This window comes from Loxodonta africana, chromosome 27 (assembly GCF_030014295.1).
Source record: "Loxodonta africana isolate mLoxAfr1 chromosome 27, mLoxAfr1.hap2, whole genome shotgun sequence".
Lineage (NCBI taxonomy): Eukaryota > Metazoa > Chordata > Mammalia > Proboscidea > Elephantidae > Loxodonta > Loxodonta africana.
In genome coordinates this window covers 19,097,038-19,120,867 of record NC_087368.1, presented here as the reverse complement: position 1 = coordinate 19,120,867, position 23,830 = coordinate 19,097,038, and the positions used below count along the sequence as shown (strand labels likewise).

At 40.9% G+C, this 23,830-nt stretch overlaps 1 protein-coding gene across 1 annotated transcript in view; it reads left to right on the top strand.

Annotated features, from left to right (window-relative positions):
- The window catches only part of EFHB (EF-hand domain family member B), an 82,317-nt gene extending 64,646 nt beyond the window's left edge, over positions 1 to 17,671 (top strand). Inside the window, exons 10-13 of the mRNA XM_003415790.4 lie at positions 8,019 to 8,226; positions 12,565 to 12,777; positions 14,010 to 14,191; positions 17,428 to 17,671. Of these exons, the coding sequence (XP_003415838.2) occupies positions 8,019 to 8,226; positions 12,565 to 12,777; positions 14,010 to 14,191; positions 17,428 to 17,601 (777 nt within the window). The 3' untranslated portion in view covers positions 17,602 to 17,671. The remainder of the gene's footprint in view (positions 1 to 8,018; positions 8,227 to 12,564; positions 12,778 to 14,009; positions 14,192 to 17,427) is intronic.
- Positions 17,672 to 23,830: the final 6,159 nt, after the last annotated feature.

Sequence of the window (23,830 nt, the reverse complement as noted above, 5' to 3'; positions counted from 1 at the left end):
CTTGGGAAATCACATAAAATGGTGGACAATCACACAATACTGGGACTCATGGCCCAACTAAGTTGACAGATTTTTTTTTTTTAATAATTTTTATTGTGCTTTAAGTGAAAGTTTACAAATCAAGTCAGCCTGTCACATATAAACTTATATACACCTTACTTCATACTCCCATTTACTCTCCACCTAATGAGTCAGCCTGCTCCCTCCTTCCAGACTCTCCTTTCATGACTGTTTTGCCAGTTTCTAACCCTCTCTACCCTCCCATCTCCCCTCCAGACAGGAGATGCCAACACAGTCTCAAATGTCCACCTGATACAACTAGCTCACTCTTCATCAGCATCTCTCGCCAACCCATTGTCCAGTGCCTTCCATGTCTGATGAGTTGTCTTCGGGAATGGTTCCTGTCCTGGGCCAACAGAAGGTTTGGGAACCATGACCGCCGGGATCCTCCTAGTCTCAGTCAGACCATTAAGTCTGGTCTTTTTGTGAGAATTTGGGGTCTGCATCCCACTGTTCTCCTGCTCCCTCAGCGGTTCTCTGTTGTGCTCCCTTTGACAGATATTTTTTGAGGACACAGTTCAATCCATGACACCATTGTTTCAGCCACTGTGTCAGTGCAGTTCGTTGAGGGTCTTTCTGTTTTTTGCTGATCCTCTACTTTACCAAGTGGAATGTCCTTCTCCAGGGATTGGTCCCTCCTGATAACATGTCCAAAGTAAGTGAGATGAAGTCTCATCATCTTCGCTTCTGAGGAGCATTCTGGCTGTACTTCTTCTAAAACAGATTTGTTCATTCTTCTGGCAGTCCATGGTATATTCAGTATTCTTTGCCAACACCATAATCAAATGGGTTAATTCTTCTTTGGTCTACCTTTTTCATTATCCAGCTTTTGCATGCATATGAAAATACCATGGCTTGGGTCAGGCACACCTTAGTTCTCAAAATGACATCTTTGCTTTTTAACACTTGAAAGAGGTCTTTTACAGCAGATTTGCCCAGTGCAATACATCATTTGATTTTTTTTTAATTAAAAAAATTTTTTTTATTGTGCTTTAAGGGAAAGTTTACAAATTAAGTCAGTCTTTCATAAGAAAATTTATACACACCTTGTTATGTACTCATAGTTGCACTCCCCCTAATGAGTGAGACAGCACTCTCCTTCTCTCCACGCTGTATTCCCCATGTCCATTCAGCCAGCTTCTGTCCCCCTTTGCCTTCTCATCTCCTCTCCAGACAGGAGCTGCCCACGTAGTCTCATGTGTCCACTGGAGCCAAGACGCTCAGTTCTCACCAGTATCGTTTTCTATCTTATATTCCGGTCCAATCTCAGTCTGAAGAGTTGGCTTTGAGAGTTGTTCCAGTCTTGGGCTAACAGAAGGTCTGGGGACCATGACCTCTGGGATCCTTCTAGCCTTAGTAAGACCATTAAGTTTGGTCTTTTTATGAGAATTTGAGGTCTGCATCCCACTGCTCTCCTGCTCCATCAGGGATTCTCTGTTGTGTTCCCTGTCAGGGCAGTCATCGGTTGTAGCTGGGCACCATCTAGTTCTTCTGGTCTCAGGCTGATGTAGTCTGTAGCTTATGTGCCCCTTTCTTCTCTTGGGCTCATAATTACCTTATGTCTTTTGTGTTCTGCATTCTCCTTTGCTCCAGGTGGGTTAAGACCCACTGATGCATCTTAGATGGCTGCTTGCTAGCATTTAAGACCCCAGCTGCCACTCACCAAAGTGGGATGCAGAATGTTTTCTTAATAGCTTTTCTTATGCCAGTTGAGCTAGATGTCCCCTGAAACCATGGTCCCCAAGTCCCTGCCCCTGCTACTCTGGCCTTGGAAGCATTTGGTTTATTCAGGAAACTGCTTTGCTTTTGGTTTAGTCCAGTTGTGCTGACCTCTCCTGTATTGTGTGTTGTCTTTCCCTTCACCTAAAATAGTTCTTGTAGACTATCTAATTAGCGAATACCCCTCTCCCTCCCTCCCTCCCCAATCTCATAATTATCAAAGAATATTTTCTTCACTGTTTAAACTATTTCTTGAGTTCTTATGGTAGTGGTCTCATACAGTATTTGCTCTTTTGCAACTGACTAATTTCATTTAGCATAATGCCTTCCAGATTCTTCCGTGTTACGAAATGTTTCACAGATTCATCACTGTTCTTTATTTATGCGTAGTATTCCGTTGTGTGAATATACCATAATTTATCCATTCATCTGGTGATGGACACCTTGGGTGCTTCCATCTTTTTCCCATTGTAAACAGTGCTGCAATGAACATGGGTGTGCATATATCTGTTCGTGTAAAGGCTCTTATTTCTCTAGGATATACTCCAGGGAGTGGGTTTGCTGGATCGTATGGTAGTTCTATTTCTAGCTTTTTAAAAAAAACCAAAGGAAGTGGCAAATGGATTTCCAAAGTAGTTGTACCATTTTACATTCCCACCAGCAGTGTATAAGTGTTCCAGTCTCTCCACAACCTCTCCAACATTTATTATTTTTTGTTTTTTGGATTAATGCCAGCTTTGTTGGAGTGAGATGGAATCTCATTGTAGTTTTGGTTTGCATTTCTCTAATGGCTAATGATTGTGAGCATTTCCTCATGTATCTGTTAACTACCTGAATGTCTTCTTTAGTGAAGTATCTGTTCACATCTTTTGCCCAGTTTTTAATTGGGTTATTTGTCTTTTTGTAGTTGAGTTTTTGCAGTATCATGTAGATTTTAGAGATCAGGCACTGATTGGAAATGTCATAGCTAAAAATTTTTTCCCGGTCTGTAAGTGATCTTTTTACTCTTTTGGTGAAGTCTTTGGATGAGCATAGGTGTTCGATTTTTAGGAGCTCCCAGTTATCTAGTTTCTCTTCGTCATTTTTGGTAATGTCCAGCTTTCACATGCATATGATGCAATTGTAAATACCATGGCTTGGGTCAGGCACACCTTAGTCTTCAAGGTGACACTGTTTTCATTCTTATTGGATTCTATGAATTTATTTATTCCATCCATAATGTCTTCTATAACCCAGTCGTTTTTGAGCAGGGTATTGTTCAGTTTCCAAGTGTTTGATTTCTTTTCCCTGCTTTTTCTGGTACTGATTTCTACTTTTATGGCCGTAGGGTCAGGGAAGATGCTTTGTAATAGTGCGATGTTTTGGATTCTATTAAGGCTTGCTTTATGACCTAACATGTGGTCTATTCTAGAGAATGTTCCAAGTGCAATGGAAAAGGCAGTAAACTTGCCTCCTGTTGGGTGGGGTGCTCTGTATATATCTATGAGGTCAAGTTGGTTGATTGTGGCATCTAGAGCTCCCGTGTCTTTATTGAGCTTATTTCTGGATGTTCTTTTACCAAAAGTGGTGTGTTGAAGTCTTCTACCATTATTGTGGCGCTCTCACTTTTTAATGCTCTTAGAGTTTGTTTTATGTATCTTGCAGCCCTGTCATTGGGTACATAAATATTTAATATGGTTATATCCTCCCGGTATATTGTCCCTTTAATCATTATATAGTCCCCTTCCTTATCCCTAAAAAAATATTTTTCTCTCTTTATCTTTGGTTTTGGCAAGTTTGATTATAGTAAGTCTTGGTGACTTTCTTTTGAGATCTACCTTATATGGAGTTTGATGAGCATCTTCGATAGATATCTTCTCATCTTTCACGATATCAAGGAAGTTTTCTGCCAGCAAATCTTCAACAATTCTGTCTGTATTTTCTGTTATTCCTCCCTGTTCTGGTACTCCAATCACTCATAGGTTATTTCTCTTGATAGAGTCCCACATGATTTTTAGGGTTTCTTCATTTTTTTAAATTCTTTTGTCTGATTTTTCTTTGAATATATTGGTGGCAAGTATTTTATCTTCAGTCTCACTAATTCTGCCTTCTACTTCCTCAATTCTGCTTCTTTGACTTTGTATTGAGTTGTCTATAATTCTGTAATTTTATTGTTGATCTTCTGAATTTCTGATTGTTCTCTCTCTATGGATTCTTGCAGCCTATTAAATTTTTCATTATGTTCTTGAATAACCTTTTTAATTTCTTCAACTGCTTTATCTGTGTGCTTCTTGGCTTGTTCTGCGTTTTGCCTCATCTCCTTCCTGATCTCTTGAAGTGTTTTGTATATTAATCTTTTGTATTCTGCATCTGGTAGTTCCAGGAAGACACCTTGGAAGACCTCCAGGAAGATTCATTGATTCTTTGTTATGAGAGCTCATTGAAGTGATCATGGTCTGATTCTTCACGTGATTTGATATTGACTGTTGTCTCCGAACCATGTATATGTTGTTTTAATTTATTTTATATTTGTTTACTGTATCCTAGCTTCTTGCTTAGTTTTGTTTTGATATGCCCAAATAGGCTGCTTGAGTGAGCTGACTTGATTATTTTCACCTTCGAAGCTCTAACGTCCTGTTACCAGATGGCTAAAGCTGTCACCAGGTATATGAGCCTAGGAGTCCATTCACTTTTCTTGCATGAATTCAGCTCAGATGTCCAGGTTGTTGGTCGTCAAGTGTGTGGTACTGTTCTACAGTCTTAGAGGGGCAGGGGTAATTGGTGTAGGTACAGGTATCTGATTGCAGCAGAGGGTCATGCTCTGAACAAGGCAGGGAGTGACAACCATCCCCCAAGTGTCTATGAGGAAAGCTCATCCCTGTTCCATAGAGTACACACGTGAGTGGGTGCTGTAGCCAGACCATGGGCACTCAATGCTTTTGGTTGTAAGGACTGGAAGGTACCCCTTATCCTTGGACCCCTGTTGCAGGTGGCTAGGTGAAGTGGGTGGAGCCACCAGTCCTTAGGCCCCTGATGTGAGTAGGTGAGGACCCTGTTTAATAGGCAAAGTGGTATCAAACATCAAACACCCATCTTTCCCCCACACAGCTGAAACAGTTGCAGTCTGCCAACAAGGGCCTTTTCTCCTGAAATGGGCCCACTCAGGTCCATGCAGAGGTGAAAGGTATTCGAAGTCCATGGACCATTTGTGCCTGGACAGGAGCTGCGTCTGTCCTGAGCTCCCCACCTTAGTGGAGCGCAGATTATATTTTCCCCTAATTGTGAATTTATTCCTTCTCCAAGGCTGGGAGAATGGCTCAGGATGTGCAGCAGAGCCTATCTCAGGCCCAGGGAAATCGACAGTTACTGAAGCTGGCTTGGGGGCTGGGGCTGCGGTAAAATAAACACAAGTACTTAGCTTTTGCTGAAAGTGCTGTTCTTCCCTGGTTCTGGAGGTATGAGTAGGCTGTGTGGCTTGCTGTCTCTCCCTGAGGAAACCGTGTCCGGAATGCTACCACTAGCCCTGCTGTGGTCACTTCAGGGAATCGTGCCCGAGAGTTTCCGGTGATTCAGGTCCGGCAACTTCTCTCCACTTCTGAACCGTCTCTTCTGCCCACTGCTGCTCAGTCCATTTTCTGTCTTTGCCTTTGATGTTCAGGGTTCCTAGCTTGTCATAAATATAATTGTTGCACTTGTTTTTTCAGGTCTTTGTTGTAAGAGGGATCACTGGAAGCATCTGACTACTCCGTCATCTTGATCTCGCCTCTCTGCATTCTTGAATATACCATTTCCATTTGAAAATGAGACTTGTTAAGTCCTTTCCATCCTGCTAGTCATTGAGTGCAAATTGACCCACCTGAAAATGATTATCAGGTTGAAGAGTCACAAGGCCTCCATGGGTGAGGCGTTCAATTTCACAAGAGCTCAGTAATGAGCTAATAGTTTCTTTTGGAAAGGTGTGTTCCTGGAGGGAGGCAATGAGTCCAAAACTGCAAAGTTCATCCCAAGTAGAGGTGTAGAATGGTGCCTTTGGTGCCCCATATCCAGCAAAGCCATAAAAATTTGGTTTCCCTACCCCTGTTTAGACAGATGCATGTGACCTTTGATACCCTTTGGTATCAGGGAGACCTGTCTCATGCCTAATCCTGTTTCTCTTAAAGCAGTTGAAGTCAGATATAGAGGATGGGAGGAATCAAGGGTGCAGGTGTAGATAGGCGCTCTGCACCAGTTAGAAATACTTACTTTGAGTTTCAGAGGTATGGTAGCTGTATGCTGATCAACCAGACAAATCACCAATGCTTTCTGTCCACATAAAGCCCTTTATTGGGCAACAAAGTTATCATTATTGTCATAATCTAGTTCAGTTTTAGGAAGCTCTTGATTTAATAACCACAGTCCACATTGCTCTTCAGCTGGGCTGTGGGGTTTTTTGGTTGACTTGGGCTTGCAGCAAAGACTTGTATAAAGGAGTCCCCCTTAATCCGGGTCATTTTCTGTCAAGAGAATATCTTTTAGATTTTCACCTAGCTTCAAGGGTTAGAGAAGTTTTCCAGGGCTGAGGATCTACTGCAAGAAGTTATCTAATATTCTTTGGGACCATTTCTCATTCTCCAGTGGATCACCTTCATTAGCATTGTAAATCCAAAGCTGGGCAGTAAAATGTGAATACAAGTCAATGATGGAAACCTTGCTGGCATAGTGGTTAAGAGCTATGGCTGCTAGCCAAAAGGTCGGCAGCTCAAATCCACCAGGCGCTCCTTGGAAACCGTATGGGGCTATGGGAGTTTGCCTGTCTCAGGGAAATCTCTGTGAGAAAGCCAAAGCTTCCTTACAGCAGCCAGACCCAGTTGCAAAAAACTCAGACTTTTCACTGTCATTTCCAAATGGATTTAAGGCTGGCTTGATTGACTGTGGAGCCCCTGGGTGGTGCAAATGGTTAACATGTTTGGCTGCTAACCAAAAGGCTGGAGTTTTGAGTCCATCCGGAAGTGCCCATACCAAAATAAAGAAGCCTATTGCTGTCGAGCAGATTCCAACTCATAGTGACCCTATAGCAACCCTATAGGACAGAGTAGAACTCATAGGGTTTCCAAGGAGCGGCTGGTGGATTCATACTGCTGACCTTTTGGTTAGCAGCTGAACTCTTAACCACTGTGCCACCAGGGCTCCTTCTGCCCAGGTTGTAGCTGTTAGGTGCGGTTGAGTTGGTTCTGACTCATAGCGACTCTATAGGACAGAATAGAACTGCCTCATAGGGCTGCCAAGGAGCAGCTAGTAGATTCAAACTGCCAACCTTTTGGTTAGCAGCTGATCTCTTAACTACTATGCCACCAGGGCTCCTTCTGCCCATAAAACCAAAAAACCAAACCTGTTGCTATTGAGTTGATTCAGACTCATAGTGACCCTATAAAACAGAGTAGAACTGCCCTATATAGTTCCCAAGGAGCTCCTGGTGAATTTGAACTGCTGACCTTTTGGTTAGCAGCTGTAGCAGTTAATCAGTATGCTACCAGCGTTTCCCTTTTGCCCATAAAAAAAAAAAAAATTTTTTTTTTTTTTTACAAATTTCCCTCCTTTTCAAGCTCAGTGTAGGTGCTCCTGTCTCTAATTGTTGTCTGAAAGGGGTAGAAACTTTCTGCCTCGTCCCGCTCCCAGGATGAATCTTAGTGCCAATTGATACAATGAGGGCTGACCACCAGATTGGTAAGCAAGTGCCCTTCACCTGGGGGAGTATTAGCAATAACCAGGGTGCCCTTCATCAGGGAACTCTCATTGAATCTACCTCCCAGAACTTGGCTTGCAGCTGCTTCCTCAATTTCTCCTTATTAACAGGAATTGGAGGACCACTTATTTATTGCCCCTTGAAACACCAGGGATGGTAAAAACTTTGTAAGCATGGAAAGCTGTAGGGAGCTATCAAAAGTATGCAAGATGGATCAAATGAAGTGCCAGTCACAAGTCATACCTGTTCCACGACAGCATAAATAGTATGATTAAAAAAAAAAAAATTAAAATAGAACGAGCAAAGTTCCTGGGCCACACTGTATTCCAACCCGGGTTTGAAATTACTGTGCATGTTCTGTCTACATAATGAGTGCTGATCTCACTTAATATTTGACTCCTCTTGTTTGAAAATTGAGACAAATTCTTTGAACTTATGTGAGAGAAGTTATTTCTTTTTCTTAGCTAAGTAATAGATGTTACATACTTGCTCCTGGAGACTAATGCTCATTTCATCTTTTTTGCTTCATGTCTACCAGAAGGGAGATGGGATGATAGATAAAGCTGAGCTGCAGGAAGCTTGTGACCAGGCCAGCCTGCATTTAGATGAAAAACTCCTGGACCAGCTATTTGACTACTGTGATGTGGATAAAGATGGCATGATTAACTACTTAGAATTCGCAAATTTTCTTAACTGGAAAGACAAAATGCCTCTTAAAGAATATGAAGAGAGGGTCATTATTAAAGGTATTTAAGTTCTGAAGGCTTCTCAAATTTTTAAATGGGCTTTCATACTGTAATTTTTTTTAGGAGTTCAACTTTTGTCAACTTTTTAATTATATAAAAAAGAAAAAGTATACACACATATAAATATATATGTATATATGGTTAATGGTACAGGAAGATAATATGTAAACATGAAAATATTTAAATCAAAGATAAAGATTATGGTGTTTTTCCTTTTCTTGTTGTTGTTGTTGTTAGGTGCCATTGAGTTGGTTCCGACTCATAGTGACCCTATGCACAACAGAATGAAACACTGCCCGGTCCTGTGCCGTCCTTACAATCATTGTTATGCTCGAGCTCACTGTTGCAGCTACCATATCAATCCACCTCGTTGAGGGTCTTCCTCTTTTCCGCTGACCCTGTACTTTGCCAAGCATGATGTCCGTCTCTAGGGACTGATCCCTCCTGACAACATGTCCAAAGTATGTAAAATGCAGTCTCGCCATCCTTGCTTCTAAGGAGCATTCTGGTTGTACTTCTTCCAAGACAGACTGTTCGTTCTTTTGGCAGTCCATGGTATATTCAGTATTCTTCACCAACACCACAATTCAAAGGTGTCAGTTCTTCTTCGGTCTTCCTTATTCTTTGTCCAGCTTTCACATGCATATGATGCAATTGAAAATACCATGGCTTGGGTCAGGCACACCTTAGTCTTCAAGGTGACACTTTTGCTTTTCAACACTTTAAAGAGGTCCTTTGCAGCAGATTTACCCAATGCAATGCATCTTTTGATTTCTTGACTGCTGCTTCCATGGCTGTTGATTGTGGATCCAAGTAAAATGAAATCCTTGACAACTTCAATCTTTTCTCCGTTTATCATGATGTTGCTTATTGGTCCAATTGTGGGAATTTTGTTTTCTTTATGTTGAGGTGCAATCCATACTGAAGGCTGTGGTCTTTGATCTTCATTAGTAAGTGCTTCAAGTCCTCTTCACTTTCAGCAAGCAAGGTTGTGTCATCTGCATAACGCAGGTTGTTAATGAGTCTTCTTCCAATCCTGATGCCCTGTTGTTCTTCATATAGTCCAGTTTCTTGGATTGTTTGCTCAGCATACAGATTAAATAGGTATGCTGAAAGGATACAACCCTGATGCACACCCTTCCTGACTTTAAACCAATCAGTATCCTCTTGTTCTGTCCGAACAACTGCCTCTTGATCTATGTGAAAGTGTCTCACGAGTACAATTAAGTGTTCTGGAATTCCCATTCTTTGCAACGTTATCCATAATTTGTTATGGTCCACACAGTCGAATGCCTTTGCATAGTCAATAAAACACAGGTGAACATCTTTCTGGTATTCTCTGCTTTCAGCCAAGATCTATCTGGCATTAGCAATGATATCCCTGGTTCCATGTCCTCTTCTGAAACCGGCCTGAATTTCTGGCAGTTCCCTGTTGATATACTGCTGTAGCCGTTTTTGAATAATCTTCAGCAAAATTTTGCTTGCATGTGACATTAATGATATCGTTCTATAATTTCCACATTCGGTTGGATCACCTTTCTTGGGAATAGGCATAAATATGGATCTCTTCCAGTCAGTTGGCCAGGAAGCTGTCTTCCATATTTCTTGGCATAGATGAGTGAGCACCTCCAGCGCTGCATCGGTTTGTTGAAGGATCTCAATTGATATTCCATCAATTCCTGGAGCCTTGTTTTTCACCAGTGCCTTCAGTTCATCTTGGACTTCTTCCTTCAGTTCCATTGGTTCCTGATCATATGCTACCTCTTGAAATGGTTGTACATTGACTAATTCTTTTTGGTATAAAGATTCCTTTTCTTAGAAAATTTAAATGATCCCTCAAATTTTCTTATATCAAATTCTGTTTTGTGATCGACTTCTCTGTGGGGCAATATTCAATAAAGTATATATATATTTTTTTTAATTAAAAAAGTATGTATATACTTTAAACATAGGTAAAATCACAGGGAACATACCATTTTTATTTGGCTTTTTCAAATTGAAATTTCAAATTTTTATGAAATGAAGAGACCCTTTTGTGAACTGCCCACCTTTTGATTAGCAGCTGAACGCTTAACTACTGTGCCACCAGGGCTCCTTATGGTTTTCTGTAAACTGCATTTTCAGTTCCTTCATGCTGATGTATTAAGATTTACTAAACCATTTCCCCACCTTTTGAAATTTAGGTTTTTTCCAGATATATTTAAAGTGATGTGGGTGATGCTGTGATGATAAAGCTTTCTGTTTCTAATTATATCTCATTTCTTATGAATGCTGTTATTGCCCTGGAAGTACCTCTCTCTGTTTTCATTTTGCCTTTCTAAATGACTATACCGCTTTGCAATTTTACCAGCCCATGATGTGAGAGGTTTTACTCTCAGCTTGCCACCACTGAGAAATATTTCGAACGTTCTTGTTCATTTAGCTGTATATAATGGTACCTCAAGTTTGCTTTAATTTTCTTACCTTGATCATTAGAGAAGATTAATTTCTTTTTTAAAGTTTGTTTACGTTTTTATTTCCTCTTAGAACGTCTCTCCTAAAAAGTGAAGATACTACTGTCTCTTTCCTTTTTTTTTTTTTCCAGAGTTGTGTCTTTCTGCAATTCCAGGACCAAATTTTGGTCTTTGTGGTTGACCTAAGCCCTTACGCAGTTTCTAGAATGGCCTTCCTGTTCTAGCTACTAGATAAGCAGCAGGATTGTCTCTATCTAATGGATCTTTTTTTTTTTTAATAGAAAACAACTTTGTCCTGGCCCTCTCAGAAATAAAGCGGGGTCACAGAGTTTTTTTCCCTCTTGGCACAATGTGTGAAGTAGGGGAGGGAAGCAAAAGTCCGTTTTCAAGCCAGTTCACTCTTCAGATTGTTCCTGGTTTTCGAGGCCAACTTCATCAGTGGAGTTCCAGAGGACATTCATCATCTCATTAGCTTTTAGATTAAAGGCTGCAAGCTCTTGACCAGAATGGGCCCAGGAATGTTTTGCCAGAAATTATTTTATATCAAATTCTATTTTACTCTCTAAAAAAAAAAAAAATTTTTTTTTATTGTGCTTTAGATGAAGGTTTCCAGAGCAAATGTTTCTCGTTAAACAGTTAATACACATATTGTTTTGTGACGTTGGTTGGCAACCCCGTGACGTGTCCACACTCTCCACATCTCGATCTTGGGTTCCCCATTTCCAGCTCTCCTGTCCCCTTCTACCTTCTCATCCTTAAATCCTATTTTACTCTTGACTTCTGGGGGAAAAGGAGTAAATATGCTAAGGTAGTGGTTTTTAAAAGAACTGTTTTTCATATTTTGTCCCAATTTCTGCCTTTTTTGAGGGAAATTAGAGAGTCTGGAACACAGGGCCTGCTCGCTTTGGTGGCAGCAATTGGCAGGAGCTGCATAGGGGTGCATACTTGAAAGAGGCCTGCCTTTTCTGGTTTGTGACAATCCCTGCCCCTCTCTGATACTGGCGGTACTTGCCTTTGCAACCCTTGCTTGGGCTTCCACGGAAGCTTTAGACTTCTTCTAGAGAGTGAAATACCATAGTGCCCTCTAGTGGTATCTGTGGAGTTACCATCAGGCTTAGAACCGGTTTGTTCTAGTTTGAACCCCTACTGAGAATTTGCATTTCTCACTGCTGGTTAGGGACCAATTCTGAGAACCTCTAGTAGAGCAGCAGTTTTCAAAATCTGTTATACATAAGAATCACCTGGGAATCTTGTTAAAATGTAGATTCTGATTCAGTATACCTGGGGTGGAATGAACCGGTTGGAAGCCCTGGTTGCCAGTTTGTTGAGATGTCTCAGGAATTTACTATTAAATCTAGAAACTGACTCAGCAAAATCTGAAAACAGGACAGAGTCTTACAATTTCAGGTCTCCCTGAGGGTTTTCTTTTATACACTGATGTGTAGGGGGCTAGTTATATAATTAATCCCTGGAATTCAGCAACAACTCCAATATGTCTTCTCCTATCTCTCCCTAGGGCAGTGTCTCAGGAATAACTCCGGCTGTCCTATAGTTCACCAAGTTAAATATGCAAATAAACTCTGATTAAAAACAACGACAACAAGAAAACACCTTAGGTTCTATATTTACCTTTGATCTTTACTTTATTCTGGAGTCAAGTGAGCGGAGTGGGAACAAGACACATTAGGCCATGTTCAAATTTCCTGGTATGTGACATTGGCCTGAACTTGCTCTTACACAGTGGGGTGCTGGCATCCGCAGAGAGTTGACACTGGCTCAGTTTCCACTAACAAGAAGAGACTAAGAAGACTCATCTTGTCACAAAGCAGCAGGTACCAGCTGGTCATTTCTTTCTGTACTTTTCTCTTTCCCACTTTGCTTAAAGGTCGTAAACAAGATTGTACAAAACCTACTGAATCTAATGTTCCAGAATCTGAACCAGCTCTCCTGATAAAGCCTGATGATGTGGTCTTAAAAGAACCAGGGAGCTCAGAAAAGACACTTCGGACACTTCTGAGACCAAGTGATAAGGTGTCTAATGAATATAAGACGTCTTCTTCTGAGATCAGCGCAGTTGTGGGAGCCGTTCCTTCTGTCTGTGAGTATGTCACATAGACCTCTACTGAGTTTTAAAAGTGTCAGTCAAGATAGAAGCAAAGTGTCCCTGTTCTGTCCCTACGTTGTACCTAAATTCTCTCTCTGTTAGACTGTAAGTTTCTCAACATCTGCAACCTTTCATTCATTTCTGTATTCCAAGAACCAAGGGGGTCTCAATAAACATTTGCTGAGCCAAGCTATTGTTAATGATGACCCAAGTAAAATAATTCTTTACATATTCATAAAATTGGAAACATCCTGGATCAGAAAATTGAGTGACATACATTGCACTCATCTCCCTAGTGTTAGGAGGCTTTTTAATTATGTGATTCTCATCTCCACACGCATTTGGCTTCATCTATTTGAAGAGCTCTTACAAAACATTTCTTTACATCTTTATTTCCCACGTCTCAATATCAAGCATGATGGATATTGGTTATTTAGAAAGGCTTTTTTTTTGTTGATCAAGAACAAATTCTAAAGTAACAGTTTAGCCCAAAGAGTAAAAATTGTCACCCTTGAGTATTGCATTACTTTAAGGGTCAACAGCTATTTTAAAGCATAGATGAGAAGGTTGGCAGGGGTAGGGGGAGGACAGGGAAATTAAGTAAATGAAAATGAAACAACTAGAACAGAAATAAAGAGAATGATGACACAATGTGAAGAATTTAACCAATGTCACCACTTCAATATGTCTAGAAACTGTGGAATGGGAGTGGGTTTTGCGTGTATATTTTTACAAAAAAAAAAAAAAAAAGTACAATTCCTAGGACTAAGGATGCAATTAAGGACTTACATATTTTTCTTAACTGGACTTTATAGACATGCTGTACATTCTGGTGTAGCAAGATCTTGCTGCCACCTTTAGACCGTTGCTGCCCAATACAAATATAATGGGCATCACATGTATTTTTAAATCTTCTAGTAACCATATTAAAAAAGGAATTATGGAAACAAGTGGAATTACTTTTAATAATATATTGTATCTAATCTAATATATGTAAAATACTATCATTTTAATATGTAAGCAATATAAAATTGTTAGTATATTTTATTTCTATTTTTTTTTTAATGAAGTCTTCAAAGTCCAATGTGTATTTCACACTTACAATTTCACATCTCAGTTTGGACTAGCCGTATTTCAAGTGCTCAGTAGCCACATGTGGCTGATGGCTACTGTATTGTACACTTCAATTTTAGAAGATCTGCTTTCTTCCCTCATTGGTGACGTAGGTTATCCTATCTATGGTGTTCCAACCGTTCGGTCTGATATTCCTGCCCCCCGGATTCGTCGGGTCAGCGATAGAACTAATTATGGTGAAGAGGGCAATGCTTATTCTTTACTACATCCTACCGTCTTCAGCCAGAAAGGAGTATATGAAAGGGACTTCTTCAAGACCAGATCAAAAGAAGAGGTACGGCATCCTATTTCAGAAGGTTTGAGAGAGATGTCAACTTCATATAAATGCTCAAAGGTGGAGATGTTTATTTATCAATGACTACTATTTTAGACTTTTCAAAACTGGAGCCTTATATTACAAAAGTTATCAGGGCCACCAAAATACAGGAGTCTTGGTAAACACTCCTCTGTTTGGTTGTGACATTCGGGCATAGTTCTTGAAGTAGAATTTACTCTATCACAGAACACCGTATTTCATGTCATATACTAACTACGGCCCACATATAAAAAGAAAAATGTTTTCCTAAACACTATTGTATTAGGGTGCTCTAGAGAATCAGAACCAACAGTGTGTGTATATGTATATAAGTGTGTGTGTATATATATACACACACACACACACACGCATAACACACACATGGGGCAGTGGGGAGAGACAGATATGGATTTATTTTAAGGAATTAGTTCATGTGATTGTAGGTCTGCAAAGTCCAAAATCTGTAAGACCAGGCAGCAGGCTAGAAACTATGGCACACTTGAGTTCAAAATCTGTAGGCCAGGCAGGCTGGGAATTCCAGCAGGATACCTGTGTTACACTCTAGAGGGAGAATCCTTCTCTCTTCAAGAAACTTAGCTTTTTGTCTTCAAGCCTTCAAGGATGAGGCTCAACCGTACCATGGAGGGTAATCTGCTTCAGTTAAAGTCAAATGATTATAAATGTTAATCACATCTAAATGCCTTCACAGCAACATCTAGACTAATGTTTGACCAAACAACTGGGCACCATGGTCTAGCCAGGTTGACATGTAAAATTAACCATCACATCCATTCTTAGTTAAGAAAATGAAAAAAGTATCAATCCCTTCCTTGGGGGGAAGTACCTTATGGCCTTGGGCCTCTGGAACGAAAGGGTAAGCATGACAAGGGTTGCTCTGCCACCCTCTGCGTGTACTGTTACTGGGTGTCTCGGGTTATCTGGGACAAACACTGACTTAAAATATTCTGTCCTGTTGTCACACCATATGTCAGCCCATGTGGGCTTTTTTTTTTTTTTTTTTACTTTTTGACTCAAAAAAGGAATCCAGTTCGTAGATGGGTTATAAAGTGGGAGCACCCATCTAGGTCAGAATGTCCACTGGTGTGCTGAGGGCCAAGGATTCATGAAGGCGGAACGTGATCCAGGGAGCAACTGCTTTGTCAGAACCAGCACTAGAAATGATGTGAAGAGATACACAATGCCTTCTGGGACCTCAGATGAAGTGTTGACAGCTTGAAAACATACTAAACATTAACCTAATTAATAACAGATTCATTTCAACAATTTATTTCCACTAAGGCAGGGGAGAGAGGAAGCAGAAATTCAGAAGGCAGTGCCTCCGGGCTGGCCCCAAAGAAGGAACCCAGGATCATTCCCAGAGGGTCAGAGAAGAGACCCCCACCCCAGCCCCAGACAGTGTTTTCACTTCCGTCAGTCATGCTAATAGGCCTAAGAAGGAGAACTTCAGGGTTGCCAAAGAAGCAAAACTCTCCTGCTTGCTTCATGATGCCTAACATTCCTTTAAGTAGGAAGTCACCCTTTATCTCACAGTTCTAGATAAAAATTAAGAACTCAAAAGTCTGGTTGGGGTAATAATGTTAACTTGAGAATGGACAGACTTCAGTAAAAGTATTAGCTAACCAGCCCCTGGCAATACACTACCGACAGGATGCTGACAGGGGAGGAATGCCTACTGACAAGTGAGAAAGGGGGCAGGGCTGGGATGCTCAAGGCTGTCTGGAACCACTTCATGCATTCACTCTGAGGGGTGTTGTCTTAGTCCCCTAGTGCTTCTGCAAGACAAACACCACAAATGGGTGGCTTTAAAGAACAGAAATTAATTTTCTCACAGTTCTGGAGGCGAAAAGTCCAAATCAGGATCTCAGCCGTGTTGATTCCTTCCTTGTTGGTGACCCTGGGTGCTTCTTGGTTCCTTGGCGTTCCTTGGCTTGTAGATGATCCTCACACAGTGTCTGTCTTCGTATGTGTATGTGTGTGTGTGTGTGTGTATTCTGGTCTTTTTATAACTCACCGTTAGGCTTAGGATCTACCCTACAATGGTATACCTTATTAACATAACAAAGCCCCTTTTCCCAAACAGGATCACATCTACAGGTACAAGGGCCAGGAATTCAATGCATGTTTTTGAGGACCGTATTCAATCTATACAGAGGTTTTTTTTTAAAACCTAAGTCTTGGTGGGAAGAAAAATAGGAGCTATACATAGGGGCATTGAGGTGCTTTTGCTGGATAACCACAGGCTCCTGGCAATTCTGCTTTCCTGGATGTCGGGTATATTCGCCTACTTCCCACAAGGACACATCGTTTCTAGGGGACCTTTTAGTTGTTGTTGAGGTTCTGTTCAATGGAACTATTCTGCAACTGTTCTTCTACTTTGGCTTTCCTACTCACTGTTTGACCTTTATTTTCCTTTCCTTCTTTGCTTTTTTCTGTATGTTTCACAGTAAATGTTTTTCCTCTTTTAAATTTAGTTTCTTCTTTTGTTTTGCTGTTACGTCTTTTATTCTCTTTGCTCTTTCTAACCTTTCTTCTCACTACTAGTTCTTATCTTTTATTATTATTTTTTTTCTGGGATATAATATGGATATTCGTCCCTCCTTTCATTTCTCTTAATAATCATGAGTGCAGGGAGATTATTGGTAAACAGAATTTGCTGGGTTTGGGTTTGCTCAGTTGCTCGTGTGTGCACACTTTCTGGCATTTGCACATCCACAGTTACAGTTAAAGTTTACAACAGCCCAGTTAGATCCATTTTGTAAAAGTTCCTATTTTAAAGCAGAGGAAACTATTATTCAGGGTCTTAAGCGTCATACCCAAGATCATAGTGACAATGAGTGACAACACTCAAATCCAGCAAGTCTTCCATCTTTAATTCTTTAACTCTTTCTGTTTCAATCTTGCCACCTTTCTTTAGAGATTCTTGGATTTGGAAGTAATTTTACATATTGGCTAAAAAAAAATGGCTAGGAGAGTTAAAAACCCTCATATTCATCTTAACAAAATGATCCCTGAGTAGAAAGTAGTGGAATTGTGATATTTGCTCATCATACACACACACACACACACACACCCTTTTGAAAAACCTTTTTGGATAAACACCCATAATCTGAGATGTTATAAATATATATTTTTAAATACAAATTTTAGAACATACAAATATTGGTCTGATTTTAAATGTTTTATTTTTTTTCTAGATTGCACAGATATTATGTAACATTGGTGTCAAGCTTTCTGATGAAGAATTTGAAAATGTGTGGAATCTCGCATCAAAAAAACATCACAGCGGAGAGGTTTGTGTAGAGAGCATCAGAAACGTTCTAGATGAGCTACAGCATGCAGACCGGATCAAGTGTAAAACAACCATGTGATATTTTCGAGTTCATTCATTCAAACAAAAGAATTGCTAAATTTATATACCTGTTGTTCATCTAAAATATTCAAATCTATCCTGACTTTAGATATTATAATTCTGCACTGTGGTAGAACTCATATGCCTATATGTGTTGCTAATAAATTAGATTTTAGATTTTAAAATGTATTTTGTTGTCTTTTATAAAGTACCAAAGAACTTGACAAGCACTTGGAGAGTTAAACTCTGGCCTCACCAAAGATTCGGAGAGACAGGTTTGGTAATGTTTATAGTAGGCCTAAGAACTCTTTCCATTTTAGTTGGTTGTCTGAAATCCAAAGTCTGGTTTATGATTCCAAGTTCACAAAATTTTGCCTTCAACTTTTCTCATTAGGCTTTTCTAAGACAAGACTTCAATTTAGAGGGCTTTTAGTCTCTATTAGCATCTGAGGAAAACAAACTTAATCACAAGCAGAATTTAGAGGGCAAAAACTTGAGTTCTAGCAATTACATAATGGCCATTAATTCTTAATATATTTCTGTGCTCCAAAAAACATGTTGTTCTTGATGTATCTGAAGAGGACAAAGCTAACCCACCATTAGATGTAGCTTTAGTGTGTTATTAATAGCAAGTTGTCTTGCCTTCTTCTTGCCTTGGCTCTTTGTTGTACAAATTTGATACCCTGTCTAGGATTGGAAACCCTGGTGGCATAGTGGTTAAGCGCTATAGCTGCTAACCAAAAGGTCAGCAGTTCATATCTACCAGGTGCTCCTTGGAAACTCTATGGGACAGCTCCACTCTGTCCTATAAGGTCACTATGAGTCAGAATCAACTTGACAGCAATGGGTTTTGGTTTTTGGGTCTAGGGTGGAGTGGGGATGGTGGTGGGTGGGGCATGTGATCTCAAGAGATTGTGTTCTTTCTACAAAACAAGTGGGTATCTGTATGGGGTGGATCCATGACTTCAGTAGTCTAACTTGATTGAATGATCAGTAACGTGTGTCCTATCAATATTTCTATGATAGACCTTAAACAGCTTGTTGTCTATTAGTATGAAAAAATACTGTTTGACTTAGATATTGCAGTTATACTATGGTCTACTGTCATGGATTGAATTATGTCCCCCCAAAAATGTGTGTATTAACTTGGTTAGGTCATGATTCCCAGTATTGTGTGGTTGTCCTCTATTTTGTGATTGTAATTTTATGTTGAGAGGATTAGGTTGGGATTGTAACACCACCCTTAGTCAGGTCACTTCCCTGATCCAATGTAAAGTGAGTTTCCCTGGGGTGTGGCCTACACCACATTTTATTTCTCAAGAGATAAAAGGAAAGGGAAACAAGCATAGTTACCTCATACCACCAAGAAAGCAGCACCGGGAACAGAGCACGTCCTTTAGACAAGGAGTCCCTGCGCTTGAGAAGTGCCTTGACCAGGGGAAGATTGAGGACAAGGACCTTCCTCCAGAGCTGACAGAGAAAGAAAGCCTACCCCTGGAGCCGATGACCTGAATTTGGACTTGTAAACTACTAGACTGTGAGAAAATAAAATTCTCTTTGTTAAAGCCATCCACCTGTGGTATTTCTGTTATGGCAGCACTAGATGACTAAGACATCTACCGTCACTTAAAAAAAAAAAAGACCTAAGTTTAAAAAAAAAATTGATTTATTTACCCAATCTCTAGAATAAAAATTTTATAATAAATTTATTATATGAAATAATTGTGTTAAAATTTTAACTTTTTATTTTGAAATAATTTGTCTTACAGATTATGGGTGGCACAGCCACTAACCAAAAGTTTGTTGGTTCAGACCCACCAGCCACTCCACAGGAGAAAGATGTGGCATACTGCTTCCGTAAAGATTTACAGCCTTGAAGGCATTAAGGGGCAATTCTACTCTGTCCTATAGAGTCGTTATGAGTCGGAATTGACTTGATGGCAATGGGTTTTGGATGGGTTTTGAAGCCTGCTCTTAACGGATCATGAAAGTTAATTGTCGACATCTCTTCTCAGCTGTGCGTTTAGCAATCTCACGTTGGTAGTTTGAAATTGGCCATGGTGGGAGTATTTACATAAGGAAACCAGCAAATGCTACAAAACAGGAATTTTTTCCCCCCAGAGAGCCAGTTGTTAGACATTTTCCAGCGTGCAGGTAGATATATGTATCCACTTACCCACCTATCCATGTGGTTATTTGCAGTCAGCCATTTTCCTGAACACAGAGTATGGATGGGGATAGATTTGTTTAACCATTGCTGCTTACCAGGATCGTGGGGCTCAGGTAAAATTCAACTTTGTCACCCAAGGAAGCTTTAAGTTGGTACCCAGGGAGCAGACTTAGCAAAGTTGGTCATGGTTGCCCTGATCAATCAGAAAAAAAAGTGCTTGTTAACTAAACCTTGGTTAAGCTTCTCTCCTTCCCCCAGGACCCTGAACTTTGGCCCATCCTCAGCCTTAGCCAATATGTAGTCCTTAAGGGCCCTTCAAAACCCTGGTGGTGTGCCTGGAGCAAAGGAGAATGAAGAACACCAAGGTCACACGACAACTAAGAGCCCAAGAGACAAAAAGGGCCACATGAACCAGAGACCTACATCATCCTGAGACCAGAAGAACTAGTTGGTCCCCGGCCACAACCGACGACTGCCCTGACAGGGAGCACAACAGAGAACCCCTGAGGGAGCAGGAGATCAGTGGGATGCAGACCCCAAATTCGCATAAAAAGACCATACTTAATGGTCTGACTGAGACTAGAGGAATCCTGGAGGTCATGGTCCCCAAACCTTCTGTTGGCACAGGACAGGAACCATCCCTGAAGACAACTCATTAGATATGAAAGGGACTGGACAGTGGGTAGGTGAGAGATGCTGATGAAGAGTGAGCTAATTATATCAGGTGGACACTTGAGACTGTGTTGGCATCTCCTGTCTGGAGGGGGGATGGGAGGATAGAGAGAGCTGGAAGCTGGCAAAATTGTCACGAAAGGAGAGACTGTAAAGACTGACTCATTAGGGGGAGAGCAAGTGGGAGTACGGAGTAAGGTGTATATAAACTTATATGTGACAGTTTGACTTGATTTGTAAACGTTCACTTGAAGCTCAATAAAAGTTAATAAAAAACAAAACGATACAAAAAAAAAAACCCTGGTGGTGTGGTAGTTAAGTGCTATGGCTGCTAACCAAGAGGTCGGCAGTTCTAATCCACCAGGTGCTCCTTGGAAACTCTATGGGGCAGTTCTACTCTGTCCTATAGGGTCGCTATGAGTTGGAATCAACTCGATGGCAATGGGTTTGGATTTTGGCTTTTAAGGGCCCTTCCCAGAGAATGGGCTGTATGGTGGTCTTAGTGTAAAACATTCCCCACACCTGGTGTTTTTTAGCTTTGTTTATTTTTTTTCTATAAAAGAAAAAATAGCATTTCTCCTATTTAATAGTCCTTCTCCCCACTATTTCAACAGCTCCTTTCCCTTTTGTGTTTTCTTACAAAATAAAACATCTCCCTGTCTAAGCCCAGATTTGTTTTTCATTTGACATGGGTATTACCCTCATATCACTGGCAGGTCATCTAGAATTTTGCCCCTTGTAGGAGCCCTAGTGGTGCAAACGGTTAAGGGCTTCACTGCTAACTGAAAGGCTGTTAGTTTGAATCCTACCAGCACCTCCACAGGAGAATGACCTGGTGAACTGCTTCCATAAAGATTACAGACTAGAAAACCCTATAGGGCAGTTCTACTCTGTCGCATGGGGCCTCTATGAGTTGAAAAATGACTCTATGGTCACCAAACAACAACAGACTGTCAAATGGGTTAGACAGTACATTTTCAACTTCAAGGTTATTGTGTTTGCACGGATGAAAGTTGATTCTCTGTTCTATTTCTCATCCCAAATTATGTCCAGTTATTTTGTCCAACATAGTGTAAAGGGATTCTTCAGTGAGAACAACTGATAGCATCAAGGTACTCCGGTGATAAAATTCCAACACTGAACTGCTCCAAATTTGAATATAAACTTCCTAGTGAAAAATTCAAAGGGGCCCTGGTGGCGCAACCATTAAGCGCTTTGCTGCTAACCAAAAGGTCAGCTGTTTGAACCCACCAGCCATTCTGTGGAAGAAAAAGAACCTGTCGGTATGCTACCGTAAAGATTAGGAAAAAAAAAACAAAACCATTGCTGTTGAGTCGATTCCGACTCATAGTGACCCTATAGGACAGAGCAGAACTGCCCCATAGGGTTTCCAAGGAGCGCCTGGTGGATTCGAACTGCCGAACTTTTTGGTTAGTAGCTGTGGCTCTTAACCACCATACCAGTAGGATTCCCTGTAAACATTACAGCCTAGGAAATCCTGTGCGGCAGTTCTACTCTGTTTTATAAGGTCGCTATGAGTTGGAATGAACTCAATGGCACACAACGTTGTTGACGGTGTCAAATTCACAGGGAGAAGTTAAAGCCAAATGTTAAATCACCTTGCAAGTTAAAATCTAAGGAATTCAAGACAAATCAAATTCTAGTGTCCAGCGAGTTAAAAATCCAAAGAAATTGATTTCCCCTTTTCTGTTTCTGCAGCTTCAGCCAAGGGGTTCTGAAGGCTTGGGGAGAGGTGTGGTTCTTTTAGCAGCTGAGCCCTTGGCTGCCCGTTGCCTGCAAGACCGTAGCTCCTTCGAGACTCCCAAAGTCCTATTCACTTTACTCCAATTCCCTGATGACCTCAATTTTTGAAGGTGAAAGAGTTGACATAGAAGATCTCACAGCGTCCACCAAATTTAGGAAATAAGACAATCCTCGTTCCCAAGAGTAGTTAACCCAGTAAAAACTGCGTTTCCAGAATCAAGTACGTACTGTTGCCAAAAGCCATAGCAGAGGCCCCCCTGGAATCTGAGCGAAAGAGCTAGATGGAGAAAATGTTCATTTCAGCCTTATCAAGATGCTGGTCAGTATATATGAGTCACCAGAGTTCACAAGCTATGAACTTAAACTGATTTGGGGAGAAATGAGATGAATTTTGCCACTTTAGGTTTATATACCTTTATATATTTGGGCTAAAAATCCACTTAAGCATGCTGTCTCTGTTTTTAGAGACATTTGAGACATTAATTTCCTTCTTACAAAGTTTAGAAATACACTATAGCAGCTGGTCACCACTTTTTATTATGAAGTGTCTTTCTTGCCTATGCCGCGTAGGAAAACCTGGGATTTCCATTTTTCCTTTCAGCCTCTAGGGACTGGACTGAAAGCTGGCTCTTCTAGCAGCCTAAGATCAGTGTTCTCTCGTGCGCGAGCGGGCACCTTCACTTCTATGCCCTGGGAGTTGTTTCCATTGATTGCTTCTTGTTTTGGAATTGTTTAGGCTTCAGAAACCTACTAATCCTGCAAAGATTTCTTTCTCCTCTGAATTAAACCATCTAGAGTCAAAGTAAGGAGCCCTAGTGATGCAAATGGTTAAGTGTTCAGCTGCTAACCGAAAAGTCAGTGGTTCCAACTCAACCGCTCCATAGTAGAAAAGATATGGTGATCTGCTCCCATGAAGATTACAGCCCAGGAAACTATGGGGCAGTTCTACTCTTTCAGAATCAACTGGACTCCACACAACAAGAGAGCGAAAGTAGTACCGAGGTGGCAAAAATGGCTAAGTGCTCAACTGCTAACCGTAAGGTTGGTGGTTCAACCCCGCTAGATGTGCCTTGAATTACAGGCCTGGCGATCTGCTTCCAAAAGGTCACACCATTGAAAACCCTACGGAGCAGTTCTACTCTGCACGCATGGGATCCGCCATGAGTCAGCAGGCTGGACAAAATGGAGTCAAAGTGGAACATGTGGTGGGGGGGATCCTTGAGCCACATGAATCCAGTTTAAACTGATGGATAATTGCGTCCCTTCCCTGAATGCAGGGTAGCTTCGGAGTAATGGACTTAGTGCTCTCTGTCTGGGCAGGTCCTCTTTAAAATTAGAGCTTCTCTACCATACTCTTTAGCATAAGGGTATCTGAACTGGCTTACAGTTTAAAAGCAGCATACATTGTCTCACATCCAAATGTCTCGAAGGTTCCTATACATGGAAAGACTCTTTTTTCTGTAATTGAATTCCTTGCCTCAGTTGTTCTTACTGGGTCCTCATGGCCTGCTGTCACCTGAGGTCACTGCCAGCCACAGAGTATGCTCAGAGTTCTAACTGAGGCCACCTCCACAGCTTGTGGTTCATCAAGGCCCAATTGACTTTGTAAAGTTTGCCTTTCCTAATGTCTGAGCAGCTGGAC